The 21,363-nt window shown below is 40.6% G+C and overlaps 2 protein-coding genes across 5 annotated transcripts in view; one reads left to right on the top strand and one right to left on the bottom strand.

The window, feature by feature from the left end:
• Positions 1-1,186: 1,186 nt before the first annotated feature.
• On the bottom strand, positions 1,187-14,865 carry b4galnt1b (beta-1,4-N-acetyl-galactosaminyl transferase 1b). 2 transcript variants are annotated; one of them, XM_042225629.1, is made up of 13 exons: positions 14,612-14,865; positions 12,267-12,368; positions 11,126-11,348; positions 10,872-11,048; positions 9,602-9,708; positions 9,330-9,367; positions 9,063-9,243; positions 6,389-6,481; positions 6,097-6,284; positions 5,877-6,017; positions 5,545-5,782; positions 4,470-4,558; positions 1,187-4,314 (listed from the first exon to the last, which is right to left on the bottom strand). In XM_042225629.1, exons 3-13 carry the CDS (start codon positions 11,338-11,340, stop codon positions 4,255-4,257), a joined length of 1,527 nt encoding a protein of 508 aa, XP_042081563.1. In that variant the 5' UTR covers positions 11,341-11,348; positions 12,267-12,368; positions 14,612-14,865; the 3' UTR covers positions 1,187-4,254. The 2 variants fall into 2 exon arrangements, with proteins under 2 accessions (XP_042081563.1, XP_042081562.1); XM_042225628.1 differs by having other exon boundaries at positions 1,189-4,558; positions 14,612-14,863.
• A 700-nt stretch (positions 14,866-15,565) lies between these two features.
• The window catches only part of os9 (OS9 endoplasmic reticulum lectin), an 11,064-nt gene continuing 5,266 nt past the window's right edge, over positions 15,566-21,363 (top strand). The window contains exons 1-8 of one of the 3 annotated variants that reach the window (XM_005943974.3): positions 15,566-15,799; positions 16,158-16,340; positions 18,696-18,759; positions 18,857-18,933; positions 19,025-19,123; positions 20,516-20,717; positions 20,927-21,061; positions 21,210-21,325. In XM_005943974.3, the coding sequence (XP_005944036.2) occupies positions 15,647-15,799; positions 16,158-16,340; positions 18,696-18,759; positions 18,857-18,933; positions 19,025-19,123; positions 20,516-20,717; positions 20,927-21,061; positions 21,210-21,325 (1,029 nt within the window). In that variant the 5' untranslated portion in view covers positions 15,566-15,646. The remainder of the gene's footprint in view (positions 15,800-16,157; positions 16,341-18,695; positions 18,760-18,856; positions 18,934-19,024; positions 19,124-20,515; positions 20,718-20,926; positions 21,062-21,209; positions 21,326-21,363) is intronic. The other 2 variants (XM_005943975.3, XM_005943973.3) reach the window with 2 other exon arrangements.

Below are 21,363 nucleotides of genomic sequence, written 5' to 3' on the forward strand. Positions count from 1 at the left end.
TTCACAGGAGACCAATTCCACTTTATTCCCACAGAGAACTGAGATCTTAAATCCCTCCTCAAATAACTGTATCCATGAAATTGCCAAGTGACTGTAAATCCCAGTTATAGTCCAGGATCTCAATCCACACGAGTTATGTGTATCCCTGCAGTCCCTGGAGATTAGCGAATAGCTGTGCTTTCTGTCTGGTGGCCTGTTTTAACCCTGCCATTGTCAGTCTTATCTGAACTAAACATATTTGTGGACTTACACAAAGCACGTGTCATAACCAAGCAGAGAGAGGAAAAAGGGAACACAGATAAAACCGAGGTGCTCATTTGTCATTGTCGTCTTGAATGTAAATAATTTTGTGTTGGATCATATCGGTGAATCTCGTGCTGTCCTGATACACTCGTGGAATTAAAGAAGTTGTTCAGATATTTGTTATCATCATTTTTAGTTTTTCACTTCATGTGTCTCTTTTAGCGTCTCCTGACTGTTGTGTGTCTCTTGTTATTTGGTCCCATTGAGTAACTTGTTCTCGATATTTGCTTTGGCCCTTGTGCCTATGAGGTCTCAAGGCTGATAGGTCAGTTCATTTATCCTTCCATGTTTCCCGTCTATTTTAAATATAAATGACACATTAAAGCATAGTTGCTGGGAAATATGAATTATTTCCATCTTAAACCAACAGTCTGCAATCGATCAGTCAGAGTGTAAGTCAGCAGCTATTTCCTGTCATTTATTGTCTTTTCCATGAATTAGTTTTCCTAATACAGGCCAGAGGACCCCTTCCTAGCCTCATTATAATGTGCAGTGTATAACTTAATGGATGCCTTTGGTCGCTATCCAGAAGATTTATGTTCCCAAATGTGCAATAATCAGGTTGTTTTGTCTTGTTTTTATAAGATTATTTAAAAAGAAAATCCAAACGAAACATCGAAGCTGCACACAATCTGATCTCTGGTCTACAAAGCAGGGAACCCGATGGTGCTTAGCACCCTCTAGTGGAGGGAAATGCTCATCATTATGAATTAAAGAGTGAGTCACAATGTGAGCTCTTTAATTTACCAGTTTACAAGTCAAATATTTTATATTATGATTAATTATATGGTCTAACTAATTAATTATTATATTTTTATATTAAAAATTGCAGCTGGGTTTATACACATACATATAAACCAAATTTTTATACAGTAAGCAAAATCATGAAAAGGCATAAACTCGCGCTGCTGGCACCTGCTCTACACTTCTGAACATAAAACATTTCAGTACTCCAAGCAAAAGACTGCCTGAAATTTCTGCATCACACAGAGGCCATTTGTCCTTCAGTCATCTGACTATGTGACACACAACATCCTAGTGGTCTCGTTGTTCATTTGCATTGCATAGACTCACACTGCCTCATCTTTTACATGTTTGTCTGCTTGTTTAACATCTTAATATTGCTACTGAAAATGAAGACGAAACCTTGTAATTAATACGAAGGCTTTTGTTTTTTATTTTTGTGCTTGGCGGAATTTTAAGGGAACATCCATTATGCAGTTTCTCTGGGTGAAACTGACCAGACTGCGTTGAGCTGATAGGAAGGCAACGGTAACTTAAATAACCACTTGTTACAACAAGGTTGTAACAAGGTGTGAAGAAGCAGAACCTTGAAGCAGCTGGGCTACGGCAGCAGAATACCACACAGAGGATCATTCCTGTCAACTAAGAACAGGAAACCGAGGGTTAAATTGAACTTTTGCTATCAAAATCTGGTGGTAAGCAGTAAAGCACAGATCCATGCTGCCTTGTATAAACAGTTTAGTCTGCTGTTGATGGTGTGAGGGTGTAGAGGATATTTTCTTGGCACAGATTGGGTCCCTAAATACCAACAGAGAATTGTTTAAATGCCACAGCCTATCCGAGTACTCTTGCAGACCATATTCAACCCTTTATCACCACATCGAACTGGTATTTTGATGACTGCCTCCAGCAGGATAATGCACAACGTCACAAAGCTCAAATTATCTCAGACTGGTTTCTTGAGCATGACAATGAGTTCCCTGTACTCACATGGCCTCCACAGTCACCAGCTCTCAATCTAATAGACCAGACTCGGGATGTGGTGGAACGGCAGATTCTCATCATGGATGTGACGCTGATGTGGACCAAAATCTCTGAGGAATGTTTCTAACAACTTGTTGAATCTTTGCCACAAATAATTAAAGCTGTTTTGAAAGAAAGACAGGGCACAACCTGGCACGAGCAAGATGAAGCTAGATATAAGACTCCTTACCTGCATGTTCCTTCATGTTCATGGCCCTCAGTACCTCTCTGATCTCCTTCAGCTCTACACCCCCAGCCCCACCTGAGAAATCTTCCTCCTGTGTTGACATGTGGTTGCTGTACATTCCTCTCTCCAAGTTTCAGACGCTCAGGGATAGAGCCTTCAGCTTCCAGGCTCCGACACTCTCAGACAACTTCAGTCATTAAATTCAAAACCTGGTTTTAAACGCAGGCTTTTAGTCTCAAATATAAACCGTGCTTGCTATTATTTGACAGTTTTTGCCTCTCATCTATCATGTTCATTTGCTTCAGTAGCATAAAAGATGTGCTCATAAATTAAGTTCTGTAATCTGTAATCAAAAGACTGTAATCTATTGTAAGTCAGCGTCTTCATCCTTTGAACCAACATCACAACATTGAACACAAGATTTCATTTTTTTTTCCCCACACACATTTTTTATAACATTTGAAATGAATGTAAAAACTCTCATAATGCTCAAACAACTCATATTTTTTTGTTTTGGGTGTGGGGGTGGGTGGGTGGGTGAAGCAGGCAACAAATGATTTCTGTGTCCACACAATAAACATCACTGTTAAAAAAAATTCTACATCTGTCAACACTTACAAATTAAAATGTGAGACAAATTCTTCAGTACACAACTACATACAAACCAAGCAGCAGGAACACTGCTGTTAGTTTCTTCCATCAACAGAACGAACGTCACATTTTGGTGAAAAATAGAAATGAATTAAAAGTCACAAACAGATGCCGGTGTAGCTCAGAGCAGATCAGGTTCGATTCCGATGTGCTGCTTTCTGACCCGACACCCCCCTGCTTACTTGTCTCTCTTCACTGTTCTATCTAATAAAAGGCAAACAAATTTTTAATAAATTAATAAATAAAATAGTTACAAATCAGTCGATATTTCTCTTGGGGATTAAAAAAAACAGTTGATAAATCTCTGGCACCTTATTGCTAACAAAACAAAGTTAAAAAACTTGCTTAGGAAACAAATACAGTGATACAAGGGTGCCATCTAAAGACCATGGTATAAAAGAACAGCATCACCACTTGAGTCTCTGACATGCAGGAGTGCTCCAAAGAGGAGTTTCAGTATAAAAACTGTATTCTTGCTTCATCCCCCTCCCCCTTCTCCATCCTCTTTTCATAATGATGTGAGTATTTTACAAGTACTTTAGTTCAACCAATGTTTCTTTTGGCCACATGTAAAGATCCGGTGGTGAGCACTCAAACGCCTCGTTTTCCTCAGATGCTTGTTGGGGAAACAGACAAACAGCAGAAGACGACGATTACAGCTGCTCCCGCAACCAGGTAACACCTGATGAACTGAGACCAAAAGGTTCTCCTCCTCAGATCTTACTTATCTCTCCATGGGTGACACAAAAGGATTCTGGGTAATGGGCAGTAAAACCATAATGCACACACAGATTAAAGCACCCAAGAGCTAGCAGCATCCAGACCTTTGGCACGGCCAGTCAGTACCAGAACCCGACAAATGAAAAGACTTGGAACACGTTCTTCATGTGGCATTGGCAAGGAGGTCACACTGGAGCTCCGAGTCTGCAGCTCTGTCACTTAACTGATAGGGTTTGTTGTCACTGACAGAAAGACCTTGTTCCAAGCTCAATTCTATATTCGGCTAGTGCAAATCGAAGGAGAATGCATGCACATCTACCCAAAACAGCATGACAATGAAGTTACACTGGCTGCTACCTGTTCGGTTCTCCCAAAGCCTGGTCTTTGTGCAGGGTATGAGCAAGATCCCTTTATGACTCGAGATGTTACTGGGCACTGCAGCTCATTTTCTCCTGTCTTCACACCAAAAAGGAAGCCTAAATTTTTCTGTTGGGCTTCTAGATGCTAGAGGACTTTTTAGCTCACTGCAGAGCTGTGCACTGACAGATAAAACATGCTAAAACTGCTCTAAAGGCTGAAGCTGGAAAAATAATTTCAAGGTTCTCAAGAGAAGGCAAACCAAAATCTTATCTGACAGGGCGTGGGGGAGGAGAACTTCTTTGGCAACTCGGGGAGAGCGGAGGAACCTTCGAGAAAAAGAGGAGAGGGGAAGCTAATTATGAGTCAAGCACTGAAACCGATTCTTGAAGTACAGGAGGCCGTTTTTGGTGTGCGTGGCATCAGAGGAGGCTGATGGGTAACGGAACTTGGCGTAGGTCTTGTCGCTCTCTGACTGGCTTACCCAGGGTAGTTTGATTTTGGTCGCGTGATTGACAATGACATCATCGCAAGAGCCCACATGGAGAGAGCCGAGGCCATCGATGAAAAACTCTAGAAAAAAAAGGGAGAGGGGTAAACATCCCTCAGTGGGTCAGGAACACTTTTAATTGATGAAATATTGCAGGTATGAAAGTGAGGAGAAGGTGGCGTGAGCTAAATGTTCCATTTAAATCAGATTTCATTCAGTTTAATGTAGGTAAATTAAAGCCGAGCTGCGACTCCTCCATGGTGGTGTATGCTGATAAGAAAATGTCACAGCATAATTTGCTAGCAAAAATTATCTTGCACACGTTATCGTCTCAGTAAGTAAAATAAGATATGAATCTTTTTTCTTAAATTGCTAAGATATTGTTGCTATCAATACCTTAATCTGAGATATTCATCTCTCTTTTATTCTTAAATGATTAAGGAAACATTAAATTAACTTGATATGGCACACAAATTGACTCAGTGCTGCAGGAGGATAGAAAAACAATGAATATGAATATACGATAAAGTGCAAAAGTCTTGAGTTACACCTCATTTCTATATATTTTTCTAGAACAAATGGGAAATAGGTGATCAAAAACAGTGTTTGTACAATTCTAACAAGCTTGAAAGTAAATATTTGGTTTTACCACCTTTCTCCTTAAACACAGCCTGAGCTTTAGCTTTCCTATAATTTCTTGAAGCAGCCTTCAGGAATAGTTCTTCAGGCTTCTCAAAGGACATTCAAAGCTGAGTGTTTGCTGCCTTTTGTTCTGTTTTCTGATCCCACACTGCTTCAACAATGTTGAGGCCCGGGTTCTGGACACTCAAAGAAAGAAAAACTTTCAAAGAGCCTCTGAATGCCTGAAGAAATATTTTCCAAGACAATTACAAAAAAAAAGAATGGTGGCTCAAGACTTGTGTATAAATGCGTAAATAATAATAATGATAACTTTTTTTTTTTTCAATTTTGGCATATTTTTGCATCCGGCAGTCAAAACACTGAATAAATAACAGATGGCATGATGCTAAATTTGCTCCTTTGATATGAAAGGAAGCCCTGTACTCACCCAGATGAGCGACCCTGGTGAGGCGTGGGTCAAAGCCGACCTGCTGGACTTTGTCTGTGCGAGCTAAAAAGAAGTTGATGACCCCATCAGTCACAACGCAGTTGGGGAAGCCTTCAATGACGTGATGAAATCCTCTCCTCATGTGTAAACAGTCACCATCTTCCTCTCCTGGCTCAATGGAGATGGTTTGACGGTAGGTGGCGGTGTACCCCGTGGCCTCCCGCACTGCACCACCCACCTAGTTCACACACATAGATACACTGTCTCTGCAAGAGCCCCAAAACTTTAATATTAACTGAGAAAAAGAAAAAAAAAATTCTTCTGCTACTCACTAGATCCAGAGTGGTCCTTTCTAAAACATCCACAAGCTTCTCCAGCTTGGTGTTGGCTGTGAAGATGAAGTCATCGTCCACCCACAGTACGTACTTCGTGGTCACCTGGGACACGGCCAGGTTTCGGCCGGCAAACCAACCCTAAGAGACGCAACGCTGAGGTTTAGATTGAGATCGCATCACCAGTGACAGCAGGGAGAAGACTTCAGTGTGTCCTTACCTTTCCAAAGGGCATGATGTAATGTTCGATGTAAGGCCCAGAGATGGTTTGGGGATTTTCACTGTCATCAGCTATAACTATGGTAACAGTAGGGTAGTATCTTCTGATGCTGTCGATAAGATCTCTAAGCTTATCGTAACGCAGGAACGTTTTTGTGGCTATTGTCACGAGGGCGCTGATGTTGTACTCTGCAGAGAGTTGATGGAGGAAAACTGACTTTAGAAAGTGCTGTTTGACTCAGAAAGGACGTCTGACTTTAGTTATAAACACCGTCAACATGCCGGTGCTGTACCTCCTTTGGATCCAGTGTTGTACAGTTTAGGTGTTGTTCCGTGTCGGATCTTGATGCTGAAGACAGCTTGATGTCCCTCTGTCTCAAGCTGCACTAAAAGACCCCCGACACAAAAAAAACACGAGTATCATTAAGATAAAACTATGAATGCCTCACTCTCATCTGGTTCTCGTAAAGCATGTAGACATAACAATGTCATGTCTTTGTACAAAACCAATTTTTCAGACCCTCAGGTTAAAATGCTAAACTCTACAGCATTTTATAGACAATTCCAGTAAAAAAAACAACACAAAAAAAAACAAAACACAAAGCACTTTTAGCTCCTACGACTAATTTACCCTTCATAAAAACTCTACAGGGTTGGGATGACAAGTAAAGACAGAGATGTTATTAACAGATATTAACCCCCACGCCGAGTCGTTCGGTACTGGGACGCGAGAGTTGAAGCTCAGGTGTGAAATTTATGGTTTTCAGCATTTTTATTGTTAACTCCGTTTCCCTGGGTCTTTGTAGTTGTGTGTCTTATTTTGAAAGAAATATTTAAACGTTACCATAGCAACCAGAGAGCATTAAGGGGCAGAGAGGAGGATGTCACTCGCAATGTTGTTGGCACATTTTCAGGAGGAAAATGCTAATAAAGTTACACAATTACAAAGTGAATTCGCATTTATTATCATATTTACAAATTACCACAGTTTTTGTCTTGGTCATATCATTTTATTTTGTTGTATTTATCCGCGACATCTTAAAGGCCAGTTCGTGAAAATATTGTTTGACACTGGAGGTTGGGGATCACTGTATTAAAGCATATCCAGTGTTTAAACGGCCAGTTTAAGGAAAATATTAGTTCAGTTTAAATTTGATGGAAGCAACATGTCCCCAATTGAGACAGGAAATGCTGGAAAAGTAAGTGTTACTAAAAATAGAAAAGAAATAGCTAGAGGACCATTTAAGGAAAAAAGAAGCATCTTAAAAAGTTTTCTCAGAAGTAAAGAAGGGGAGAGGTTCACCAATCTGCATAAAACAGTGTCTACGGATTGTGAAAGAATTGTGTTCCTCACTGTAAAACTGTGAAGACTTTAAATATCTTGTCATCTGCAGTAAAAAAATATCATCGAAAGATTCAGAGAACCTTGATAAATCTCTTTTTGCAAGGGACAAGACAAGGCAATGTCTTGTTTCTGTTGGTTGAAATGGCAAAAAGTTGTTAAAAGAGCTTTAAAGACAGTTTTTCACTGTGGGTTTTACTTTTTCTTGTGAGACAGGAACACGGGGTTTGATGCACCAGTCCAGCTATGGTCATGTTCAAGTGTTCAGATACATTGTCATCCTCAGCGGAAAGATTGTGAAAGCCTTTCCTACTTGTGGTTAGGCAAATTCGATTTAATGTCCTACATCACTCAGATGCGCGTGCATTAAAGACAGACATGATTCTGTCATGAAGACAAAATGCTGATCTGCCTTTTTGTAAAAGGTCCATACTCTCATTATAAAGACTCAATGTATTTTCTAAGTTTTGCTGTGAATAAAATCGATTGCACTCAGTTTTTATTTACATTTTAAAAAGTGCCCCAGCTGTTTTGAAACTGGGTTATACTATACAGGCAGAAAGTCAAAAGACAAGGGCAAACATGCCTTCAGCCATTCAGGTTTTGTGCATGCTTACTATTGTCAATTTTGTGCGAAACAAAGAGGCTCTGATATCAGACTGAATCCTGCTTGGTTGCCCAATTCTAGCTCAAGAGAAACAGCTCTGCAAATAATTTTCTCTGCCAGGAATACCATACAAGAGCAGGTGTGAGGCCACTGAAAAGGGAAAAAAAAGCAAGGTACACAGAGTAGCTTAGTATAAAGGCTGGAGACACTCGGGAAGGTTAGCCACGTCTGATGATGTGATGATGGCAAACAAACAAAACAATCCTGGTGTTGTACAGACAGTGTTGGGGAGTAACGGAATACATGTACCGCCGTTGCATATTTAAAATACAAAATATGAGTAACTGTATTCTATTACAGTTACTTTGTTGAAAAAAATGGATTACACTGCGGTATTTTCCTGTTTCATATGTTAAGCTATGCCCTCTCTATATTTGGTAATTCCACGCCGGTGAAAACCCAAACAAAACGCGCATGAAGAGGCTCTAATGCCTGTGTCTCAATCTCGCAGCCCTACTTGCGGCCCGCATAATGACGTGAAGAAATATTTTTTTGAATTTTTACTCCAAAAATGATTTAATATCAAGGCAATAGGCAGAGTGTTACAGGCATAGCCCTAAAGAATGTAGCCTCATGGGCAGTGTAGTCCATGCAGCAGGGAGAATGGACTGCTGTACCCGTTATGTGTCTGTGAGCACGAGGGAGGGAGAAAAAGGGGAGTCTAAAAGTACGAGTTGCCACCTACCAGAAACGGGAGATGGAAGCATGCATGTCAGTCACCTCCTGCTGTACCTTCGTATATACTGTATATGCATGATCAAAGTATCAGAGTTTTCATCTAATGACCGAGAGTGAAAAAAAATCCACATATTGCTTTAAATTTAAACACAGATTCAAATTAGGGTGTGAGATGATTCTTTTTCTGTATCTTTACTTTCTCCTTTGTGGAATTTGCTGAAAAATACAGAAGAACAAAGTCCAGAGCCGATAAGACGGTGGATTGTTTCCGAGGGCTCACCTGTGTCTGCCGTGCTGGGATGAAACAGCGTGTTCGTGTAGGTGACGAACTGCAGCTGTCGGTTCATGTTCGGCAGCAGGCGGCTGGAAAGAGTCATGTGCATCTCGCCATCACCTTTGATTTTCACCTCGTCTACCTCCGCGGCCACATTTAGAGTTCCCAGCGTGGCAGTGATGTTTATCTGCACATGATGGAAAGAATAGCGGTCAAGGTCAGAGGACTGCAGGCATCTAAAATATTTAAAGACAGACACTTTTGAGCACTCACTGAGTAATTATCTCTGGGAAGGTCATGTAAGGCCAAGCCTGGAAAAGGAGAAACAAACACTGATTGATTTTCAGTCCATTTCCTGTATGGATAAATAAGGCCTTTCAGAGGGGTGACCTTAGAATATATGTAGGTACAAAGAATATCCAGTATATAAACCACCTCTAGTTCAGGTTAATTTTTAATGTTTAGGGGCCAGTTTAACTACTTTCAAATGATAAAACCATGAGACTTTCAAAAATATCTGAGTTGCTCACTCGCTGAAGTCGTACCTGGGATGATGCTTGTTTTCAGGGGTCGTACTTCCACCCCCTGTGTCGGATACTGCAAGGGGCTGTTAGCCTCAGCAATAATGAGTAGATCTGCAGGGGTCTTTGACCTGAAATGAGATTTTTTTTTCCATCAACAAGCACAGCAAGCAGAAAGCAGGAAGCTCTTCGCAAATAACAGTCACAATTACTATTATCCGCGGATATCATTATTAAAATGACCTCACGTTTCTTACTGGAGAGCAAAGCTTTTGATAAAAACAAGTTTTGTCGTATTAGGAATTAATTTCAGTACTTCTGAAAAGTTTACATTTTTCTGGAAAGGTGGCTAATTTTGTGTTACTTTTTAATTGCCTTCATCATTTCAAATGTTAATAACTAAAGTCAGTATTCAGTGGATTTTGTCTCACTGGCTCTCTCAGCCAGAGTTTATTCAATAAAGAAACTGAAAATTTAGTCTGAGTGATTCATAATAATGGCGTCGGGATTTGGGTTGTGACAGCGTCTGTGTTGCATGTAGAAGCCGCGTCGATGTTCACTATGATTCCTCTGTGTTTCTAAATGGAGGGACAGTAACTGTGTGTGTGTATGTAAGCGTGTAAAAACTGCAGATAGTAAGATTAAAAGCAACAGTATTTTATCTATACTTGCCATTGTACAAAATTCATCTCATGTAAACAATAACGTGACGCACAGCTTGACGTCAAAAAAAGGCGCTCACCTTTGACGTTGCGTGGCTAAATCTCTGTTTTCTTTGTACAGACGTAAACGCAAAACTTGAGTTTTTAAAAAACCTCTATTTTCAGTGATCCAGAACGCTTTTACGTGTGGACGAAAGGCCCGAACAAATAGAAAAAGCTGCATTTTCAAAAATACCCATCTATGTAGCCTTACTAATGCACAACTCCTGCACGATCCACAGAGATGTGGGGAGGTTTTAAGGCTGCCAGTTGTGTACAGGAAGCAAGCAAAAAGCAAGGTCTGTGTTTATATATGTTCTAATGCATGTATATTCAAACCGCGTAGTAACAAACCACAAAGCGAAGCAGATCAGCAGATAGTGATGTGAGATCATGGATGATTTTCCATGTTAGAGATAGATAAGTCTAAAAAACAATTTCCTGTAGCGTGCACTGAGACAGATGGATTATTTCAAGTAACACATTTTGTTACATCATTATTTAATTTAAATAAAACAACACATCAGGCCACATAATAATATTTTAGCCACACAGATAAAAAAAATGTGAAACATCTCTTAAGTACTCCTTACCTCGTCTGAAAGCTGCTGTACTCTTTAGCCCGTCTCCTCTTCATCTCCTCCAGCTCTGAAGCCTCGAAGGCAGTGTGCAGCGGGTGAGCTGACACCCGCGGGAACAAGAGTTGTGCGAACGGTAGGTTTACCCCCCCACTTTCGCCCTCACATATGCATCCATTACGTGCCAGCAAACTGGACAGATTATAAGACACGTGTGATCAGATTTAAGCTCAGGTCCGTCCGCTTTGGTTCAAAATAGCATTACTTACCTCGCCACATTATCCCTTACATGGAAGGGAATATTGCTCAATCGATGGTCTGACTCAGGGACCCTCTCTTCCAGATGCCTCTCTACTATAAACGCTGGTCGCTGCCAAACATCCACTGTGGTATAACCCCGAGTGGGCCACGAATGGAGGAGAGCCAGTACTAGCACCACAGACACCAAGATGACTAGCAACACCGTCTTCCTCATGGACCGCATCCTGGAACCTGTCAGAGATTAGAATGCTGGATGACGCTCTGGTTTCTATAATTATACTCTGACGATATTTCCGAACAGGAATGCGATTTAAGTGACGGGAACAAAATCAACAGTCTCTGTTTCGTGTGACAACTTTGTGAGGTTTTGCTAAAGTTAAAAGGTTATGTCATCCCCCTGCACCACCCCTTCCACTTCAGCTCAACCCCAAAAACAGCCCACAGGAAGTTGTTTAATCGCAGTTGTTTAATTATAGTCTCAGAAGATTTTCTAAGTCGTCACCACAGCTACAGATCGATGGAAAATTATTCGCATTTTTGTGGTTGCACTCACAGTGGAGCCATTAAAAGAGATCTATATATCTGCTGAAAGGATCAGCATAATGAAATCATGAATGCCTTCCGATCCCTCATTCCCCTCCCATATTTTTTCTCCTCGATTCTTCTAGAAAATTCTTCTAGAAACTTGCCAGCACACAATTACTTCTTTCTCCTCCAGCTGTGAAAAACAAAAACTCCATTTCTGACTCTGCATGCACTTGGGTGTGGGCGAGATGGTATTCTTGTAAATGGATTGCTCATATTGTGGGAACGTAAATATTATACACATCTACAAAGTAGGAATCCGGCCTTCTTACATCTAATGATGACGACTTTGTTTATGTTCAGAGTAGGAAAAGTTTAGTGTTAGAAATAATGTAGAAAACCTTTGAAGTGATGGAATCAAGACTCTTGTGCTCTTTGGTGTGTGTGTGTGTGTGTGTGTGTGTGTGTTTGTGTGTGTGTGTGTGTGTGTGTAGGCTTGCTTACAATGACAAAATTCGCTGCCACAAATGGAGGAGATAAGACATTAAATTAAACATTCTGTAACCATTTAGCAGACAGACTTTCATTTCTAGCAGTTTAAAAAGTATTTATAGGAATATCTACCTCACTGCCTCTATCCAGTCATTGAAAGGAAAACCTCTGTTGACACCTGCATCTCCAGAAACCATGTAAACATTCGTGGAAATGAGCAAGCGCCTTCTCCATCTGGAAAGAACAAAAAAACAACTCAAAGAGTACAGACTGAAAAAGTGGATAACAACTAATAATAATATAACAGAATGTACTCTTAAGAAACCTGGAGTGCATATAAACTTATATTATCATGAGGTAAGTGACCATGTAGTGTCATTAAGTGACTGCATGGTACCACAGCTGCCGGGGGAAATTAGTTTTTGTCACGAAATCAATCAATGTAGAGCAGTGTCACAAACCACGGAGGCCCCAGGAAAGTGCAATCAAACGGTGAGTTTATTAACACCCAGGAGAAAACATCAGCATATGTCTTCTGACAAAAATACATGTTGAGAACACTTTTAAAGCAGTGAGGTATCCGCCCCCCCCATGGCGTAAAAATAGGTTAAAGACATCAGTTACAGTAAATGGTACATTTTAGATGGCTATAAACAGACATAGAACTTCTCATTTCTATAACATCTTCCAAACAAGGTAATAACTTCAAGCCTTCGAGGTCTCTGAGGGCTGGTTGTCGACTCCGGTCATCTGTTACCAAGTAGGCTAAAATGCAGTTGGAAGCTAAATGAGTTAAGGCCTCAGGCCTGACACATTCCTAGATTATATGTATTGTAAGCATGCATGCAATTATCCTTCTATGCTTTAGTCCTTTTCACAATAGATTGTGAAGACTCGCGCTTCATAAAGCTTAAGACCTTCTTGTAGACTAATGCAACAACTCTAAATGAGCACAAATATTATGCAATGTGTATGAAATACTCCTGGCTGTATCTGTAATAAAAGTTAACATAATGAAAGGATCCTTAAATTAACATCTTCAATAAACAACTTTAATGCGATATCAATACTGTGAGAAATATTATTAAATGGAATAATGCTGTAGAGAATGTTATTAATGCAATTATAATGATGCAGGTTATATGGCAGCAATAAAAGAATTTCTGTATCTCCACATTTTACAAAGGGCTGGAGGGGAAAAACTAAATCAATACAGGGGAAAGATTAATAGGATCAGAACTAGCAATGTTCCTCTAAATCAGCAGATGGCTTACAGATGGCTTTGGCCACTCACTCTCATACCTTTCAGTCTAGTTCTTGAGTAATCGGTAATCTGCTATACCTCAGAGTTTTCTTGCAGTTTTCCTTATGTTAAAAAAAAAATACAATTTAGAATTGGTTCTTTGCCAAGTTATTAGCTAAATGTGGACACCACACAGGTCATCCCCTGATTATGTTTGAATTGTTTATAGATCAGTGGCTTACAAAACAGCAATAACAAAAACATTCCTGTGAGATTGCTCAGGTACAAGGACCAGACTGAAACTAGGTCAATAAGCAGCCAACGACTTTGAAAGAAAAATGTTTAAGACCTTCAGGATGTCTACTTTTTAAATAATTACAAATCTGACTTCCTGGAATCAAAATATAAAAAATGAGGGGTTGGTCTCGACTTTTTGCATAGTACTGTATTTCAACAGAGATTGTAAGGTAAGACAACATGACATGATGCATATCTGTGAAGATATGCCTGCAGTAATGCAAAACATTGCTTTGCATTACTGCAGGCCTCCCAGATTTGATCTCCCCGTCTGAATGATAATTAGCAGCGATAGTGGAACAGCCCTAAGACATAACAGATAATCTAAGCCAATCAGAAGAACATAGCTGTGTGCTGCACGCTGTTGTCATTAACCTAAAAACGAGCCTATGGTAGGGAGTGCCGCGGTGAACATGCTATGGGCATGCATATAGTCCGTGGGTTCCTACCAAAGATTTGCTCGCATGTTTCGGACTATTTGGGATAATTAGCACAAAATTAGCACACCTTCCTTCGTACTGTGAAACATGAGGAAAATATGGAAAAAAAATAATGCGAATGTGTGTACAGAAATCCGAGGTAGCGAATATAAATACCCGGCTACACACAGGCCTATTAGCCCTCCTTATTCTGAGTGAGAGCGCAAGAAAACCCATGCATCCGAAATTATCTTTAAACAGCACTTCTAATATGCTGAAAAACATCTCCAGAATAAAGACATACTGTGTATTTAGTTATTTTACCACCATGTTAATGTCAAAAATTTAAAAAAAAAATCTCACGCCTATCCCCTCTTTGTCTATCAAATAAGCTGTCAAACGTTCAGTCAGAGCTGAAAAACAACAACCCCAGAAAAAAATCCCCTGCCGAAGACGGGGACACGGGCCTTTAAAGCAGCACCCCACTGTAAAAAAAATCAAATAAGCCCACAGCTCACCTCAGTTAAGACGCACACTACAGACTCTTTCACCTCCCTGCTGCACGGAGCTCGCCCCTCTCTCACGAATCTGTTCCTCGGAGGTCTTGAAAACGATTATGCGGGGGGAAGAGGCGCAGAGAGGAGCTGCCGCGCATCGCAGCACTGCAGGCTGTTGGACGGATGCTCCCCCTGCAGCAACAGCGGCTGCAGCGCAGCGGTGAGCGCACCGATATCGCCGCTACACCAGACTCATCAGCGGTCAGTCAGCTGAGCACGCGCACACACAGACATAGAGGAGAGGATAACACTGAACTGACTGCACGATTTCTCAAAAAAAAAAAAAAAAAAAAAAAAGGAGAATTATGATCAAACAATAAGATTTATGTCTACATACATATTTAGATTGGTGTGTGTGTGGGCGTCTGTGCACACAGTCGATAAATATGTGTACTGCTTTTTCAGCTTTTATAGTATCTCACCCTCTGTACTTCCCCTCCTCTCTGGTATTCTGTTAAGGAATGCTTTTTTTCTTCAAGGAACTTTTGATTTTTTCCTCACCAGATATTTAAACCCAGTAGTTTGACTGCACTTTTCGCTCAGCTCGGTGTGTACTTTTTGGGTATCATATGAATCGTTTTATTGTTTTGTCATTATTTTACCTAATTGTTATTGTAAACCTTTAAAATCAGTTACTTGGGACTGCTTTGCATCAAAACAAAATGAGACAAACGAAGACACCCCCCACCAAACATTTTACCATGCGACAGCCCGCCTTGTCTTCGTGCTTATGTGTGAGCCTATTTCATCGCAAGACAGGCGGTGACAGCGGAGATGTGCTGTTATTCATTAGCGTGCTAAATATAGCACAAACACGCCGTTCATTGACTCTCCGCTGGTATGAAAACCAAACGCACCTCAGAACTCGGGAAAAACTTTGATTGACTTGGAAATTGGCCAATGACAAAGCAGGGCTTTTCACCTCGACCAATCCGCTGCTACCATGTCAGGCATTGTGTGTTGTTGCTGTCAGATAGGGGTAAGAGGCGAGAGTCAATGATGGCTGCTTCCTTGGTTTGGTTGTTAAAGAGACTGTACGTTTTCTTGTTGACATGTCCCCTCTGTGTCCCGGGCTTCTTGAATTTGGAGGAGCTTAATGACATGAAATATGGGATTCAGATTCTTCCCGATCCTGTCATCCTGGGGCAGGTGAGTCAGAAAATGCTAACGGATATAGCTTGTTAGCTTAAATATGAGCTAGCGTTATTTATTTACTATTAATAGTGTCAAATAATTCACAAAGCGTGAGACCTGATGTCATAAAAGCACAAAACATATTAAAATAAATCTTATAGAGTTACATGAAGACGAGTAATTCTCAGGTGAAGTACGTCACAGCATGCTGTGACAGCTGTTATGTTCATTGCCACATGTCTATAACTAGCTAAAAGTAAAGCCGCAAACCATGTTTTTATCTGTTTGCATTCACCTGATGCGTTGGTAATGTGTGAACATGTGTGTCAACATTAAATTCACCCCCTTTTCCATGTCTGTCTCACGTTTGTAGACTAAGACAGAGGAGGTTATGATGGTGTCCAGTAAGTACAAACAGCTCTATGAGTGTCGACTTCCAGCCCAGGCTGTGCGTTTTCATCAGGATCCCGCCACTGAGCCTGACTCGGAGGGTTACACTGGGCCAGATATCCCAGACCTGCTCAAGCCCATGCACAATGCCCCATGTCTACTCAAGGTTGGTCCTTAACTACTTATCTGTGTAATCCAACAGAGAAATGCTTAAGCTGTTTACACAGTGGTGTGACTACAATAATAATACAACAATAAGAACACAAGAGCAAAACACACCGAAAGCGTGTGTATATTTGCCAGCTTAAGTAAACCATTTTTAAAACGCACATGGATGCCCCAGAAGCTTGCCAAAAACAACACTGGGAGGCTCTTGATTCAGTATTCATTGGATTAAAGGTTGCTCGTCTGCATCAGTGACTGGGTACAAAAGCAGTATATCTAAGAGACACACATCTGTTAATGTACCTGTGTTTTCAATTGTTCAGCTTATGTGTTAATTTAAGGTTTACCCAAAAGCCCACAAGTACTTTATCACTATCTTCTTGCTCACAGTGCATCTTATCCATGTATCTCCTTACAATGTGTTTTTTGTATAGTCATGAGACAAAGAAAGTTTGTCACACTTTCCGCTTCCATAGGCATAAAGAGGTTAAGTCACAGCCTGGTGCTGTTAATCAAATGTGCTTGATTAATTGATCATGTGCTCTGGAGCATTCAGGTGTGTTAGCACAGTACCAACGAGGAAAAACAATACCAAAGATCTCAAAGAATCAGTTGTTTCTGCCCATCAGTCTTGATGAGTTATAAAGCTATTGCCTTCAAAATGAACTCCATCATTCTACAGTAAGAATTTTTCCCAACATTTGAGACAGCCGCCAATATTCCCAGGAGTTGATGTCCCAGTAAAACCCAAGGTCAGCCTCTGCAGTCCTCAGAGAAACTGGGAAAATACCCAAGAGACTAGCTCAAACTCCACAGGCCGCAGTTAGAATGTTAAATGTTAAAATGGTAAATGGCCTGCATTTGTATAGCGCTTTACTCAGTCTCTAAGGACCCCAAAGCGCTTTACACTACATTCAGTCATTCACCCATTCACACACACATTCACACACTGGCAATGGTAAGCTACGTTGTAGCCACAGCTGCCCTGGGGCGCACTGACAGAGGCGAGGCTGCCGGACACTGGCGCCACCGGGCCCTCTGACCACCAGTAGGCAAACATGGGGTTAGTATCTTGGCCAAGGATATTTGGCATGCAGCCAGGAGCCATGCAGCCTGGGATCGAACCACCAATCTTCTGATTAGTGGCTGACCTGCTCTGCCACCTGAGCTACAGCCACCCCAAAGTTCACAACAGTACAGTTAGAAAAAGACTGAACAAGTATGACTTGTTTGGAAGGGCTGCCAGAAGAAAAGAGCATATTCTCTAAAAACAACATGGGAGTCTGACTTAGATTTTCAAAGTTACATCTGATTAAACCACAAGACTTCCTGAAAAATAGTCCTCATTTATAGGGCTGCCACGATTAGTCGACTAGTCACGATTACGCGTTGTTTGAAGCTTTGTAAGATCACAAAAGACGCAGGAATAAGTAGTAGTATTTAAGAGTGTAATAACAGACTAAAACAGAAGATGGCAGCACTGCATGTACAAGGATGCCAGCTGCCGTTAAACCCCGAAGAAGTAGCTCTCTCCCAGAATTCATAGCGCAGCCCAGCTCAGTTTCCAACAATGGCGGTAGCTACTTAGTTTTAATATTACTCTTATTATTCTTTCTGGGTCACAAAATAAACGTTTAACATATTTTTAGGCGAGAATGTAACTGTGTAAACCTCAAATATCTGCTCAGTTTATCAAGACACCACATATTTTCAAAAGCGCTCCGGCGTTTTCGGAGACGTCTGTTACCCACTAGCTCGATAGCTAGCTGGGGGCTAGGTCACTAGCGCCGTGAGAACACCGGACTCCCGACAAATCATTTTCAAACCCACCGCGGTCTTTCGCTACTCAGATTAAACATACATAAGTCACTTAGATAACTTAAAAATGTTATTGTTTGGCTTTTTTTTTTAGTATTTTATTTGTTCCTGAGTAAATCGGTTTGGCTGAGATTAAAGTTATAGTTTTTACACAGCTGAATAAACGTCAAGCAGACAGCTGATTATCAGAAGTGTGAGATGCTGGAGAATATACTCCGGTGTCCTGTTATATTTTAGATAGCAAGGAGTTTATTAAACTTCACTGAAACAACCTGCAAATTTCATTAAAATTTAATAAACTATCATCTTGTCTTTATTTTTAGTTAGCACATACCTTAAACACTTAAAGCTTTAATATAAGAGCAGATGCATGCTGGTGCAATAAGCTGTATGCTGTATGTCCAATGGATGCATAATCTGATTAGTTGACTAATCGCAAAAATAATCGTTTGTGGCAGCCCTATTTACAAATATATGCGTGGGACCGTTTCAGGCTTAGGCACTGTGTCAAAGTCTAACAGAAATACCTGTCCTGCAGACGAAGGACTGGTGGACGTACGAGTTCTGCCATGGCCAGCATATCAGACAATACCACCTTGAAGGTGAGAGGCCACTTCTCTGTTTTTTTTTTTTGTTTTTTTTAACCTACAAGAGGCTTTCAGTTATTGTTTTTGACAAATTTTGTTCTTTTGTCCTTAGACACAGAGATCAAAGGAGACATTCTCTTCCTGGGTTATTATGAGTCAGAATTTGATTGGAGCAATGAAACAGCAAAGGTAAAGTTGCCTCTATGTTGTGGCTGATTTGCATGACTGTACAATATGAACCAAACAATCGTGGGTGCATCCATTGTGTTTTTTCTCTCAGGCCTCCAAACAGCACAGGCTAAAGCGGTACCACAGCCAGACCTATGTAAATGGCTCTAAGTGTGACCTAAATGGAAATCCCAGAGAGACTGAAGTCCGGGTGAGATATTTACATTTGGAACACATCCTGCTTGAGATGATTTGTGTGTTTCACTTTTTTTTTTCTTTTTGATTTTTGACTGTCTCCTTGCTTATCCAAACACTCATATGCAAAATGCCTGTGCAGATTTATAAGCCTTTCACTTTTAAATATATCCCAAGCAGCAGACATTTTGAACATGAATATGTTTTATGTTTGCTTTGCTTAAAAGACTCAGCTGAGTTTTAATTTTTAAAGAAATTATTATTGTTCTTTGTTGTAGTGTAGTCTAGTCAAAACAAGTTATAGCATCTTAACTGTCTCCATTTTTACCTCCACTTTAATGCCAGAGTCATCTTTGCGATTCCTTCTGTGTCGAAATATTTATGAATAGTTTTGAGGGAGGTCAGGTGGGAGACGCTGGCTAGTTTTTCTGGAAAAATTAAAACTGTGACTTAGACATTAGTTCAGATCATGACAGCATGCTTTTTTGTGTACTTAAAAGAGCAAAAAATACTTCACATGCCAAACGCAAAGTTTGGCATGTGAAGTATTTTGCTCATCCTGATACTTTATTGGGTCCAAAAAGTAAACCTGTTTGACCTTATTAAATGAAGGAACCCGTCATCTAGTCAGCTGTCTTAATCTCATGGAGCGGCCAGTTTTTTAGTGCTAAACAACCCTAAACCCCCAAACTAATTAAGACAAATTGCCATCTGAAAACTAATGGTTTTGAGATTAATTTAGGCAAGTGCTTTGCTCACATGGGGACTTAACTGCACACTCAGATGAAACTGATTATTAGAACAAGAACTAAAAGAGGAGAAGAAATAAAATCCAGAAAGCTTCCCGGTCCCCAGATATTCATATACAGCTGTTTGTTTAGAGATACGGCGTTAGTCGACTCTTTAGCCCTTCTACAGGAGATTAAGTTTATCAGAAGATGATGATTCTCTGATTACACAGATGTTGTAGTGAAACTCAATAACTCTGGAATCCTCTTAGGAACTCACTAAAGATCTGAAAATGATCGGGGTCTGTGGAAGAGTGATCAGAAGGAAACCTTAAGAGTAGAGTCAAAGTATTTGAGTTGTCAGTTGTGTGTGTTAGTCACACAGGAAACATTTCACAAACAGGAAATTCTCAGTCACCAAGGTATTGGCAGTCGTAAGCACTTGTTAAGACATGAATAAAGCAGAGATTGGCCAATGTTGGTTATACTGATCTGTCTGTGTTTTGGCATTTGTAACAGTTGATGAATTCCCTGTTTATTTACTGTATTTAAACATTTTCACCTAAAAAAAAAGAAAAGAAAAAAGAACCAAATATGTTGCAACCCAGCAGCGCCCAAACAGTTGGGCATTTAATTCAGCTCAAAGTAGTTTGCATACTTTTGCTCTGTTTTGTTTCCAGTTTGTATGTGAAGAAGGCTCAGGTGACTACATTGCGCGAGTAGATGAACCTCAGTCATGTCGATATGTGCTGACAATTCACACCAGTCGCACCTGCCAGCACCCATTCCTGCGGCCACCATCCACTGCCAAGCCTCAGGGCATTGTGTGCCAGCCAGCACTAAGTGCCCAACAGTACATGGATTACGTCAAGGCACAAGTCTGTGAGTGAATAAAAAAACATTGAAGGGCAAAGCAATGCATCTTGGAGGCCTCTTGATTTTTTTTTTATTTTTCGCATTTTAAAACAGATTGTGGTCTTTTTAATAAAAAATACCAGCTAAGAAGCTAACTTGGCTTTCAAACTTCAAGCTTGCTCTCTCCTTTGTCTTGTGGTTGATTCCTCTGCCAATCATCCTGTTTCCGTTCCCAGCGGACACAAAACGTAAAGTGGAGCAGATCTCGGAGGAATTGAGGAGTCTTGATGAGATGTTAGCTGGTAATGAAGGCGGAGATGGTGCAGTAAAGGTAACAGCAGAGGAGACATCGCCTAGCAGTCGCAGAAAAGGTGAGTTTTTTTGATGCTTATGAGGCAAACGACCCCGCAGTAGTAACTTGTCAGTGCACCTAATAATAAAGTGCCGATCCATCCATAATGGGCGTTTGTGTATTAATTCTGATTCTGACACGAGTGTCTATTTCTGGTTTTGAAACAGGTCCTGCTGATGTATCTAAAGATGGAGAGTCAGATGAGGCAGAAGACTCTGACTTCTGGGAGGGAGTGACAAAGCCAGCAAGTTCAAGAACATCTACTTTCCAACAGGAGAATCAGGTATAGCAAGTGCAATTCAATTCAATTCAATTTTATTT

Source organism: Haplochromis burtoni, unplaced genomic scaffold, assembly GCF_018398535.1.
Source record: "Haplochromis burtoni strain Fernald_Lab_line unplaced genomic scaffold, NCSU_Asbu1 Contig_177, whole genome shotgun sequence".
NCBI lineage: Eukaryota > Metazoa > Chordata > Actinopteri > Cichliformes > Cichlidae > Haplochromis > Haplochromis burtoni.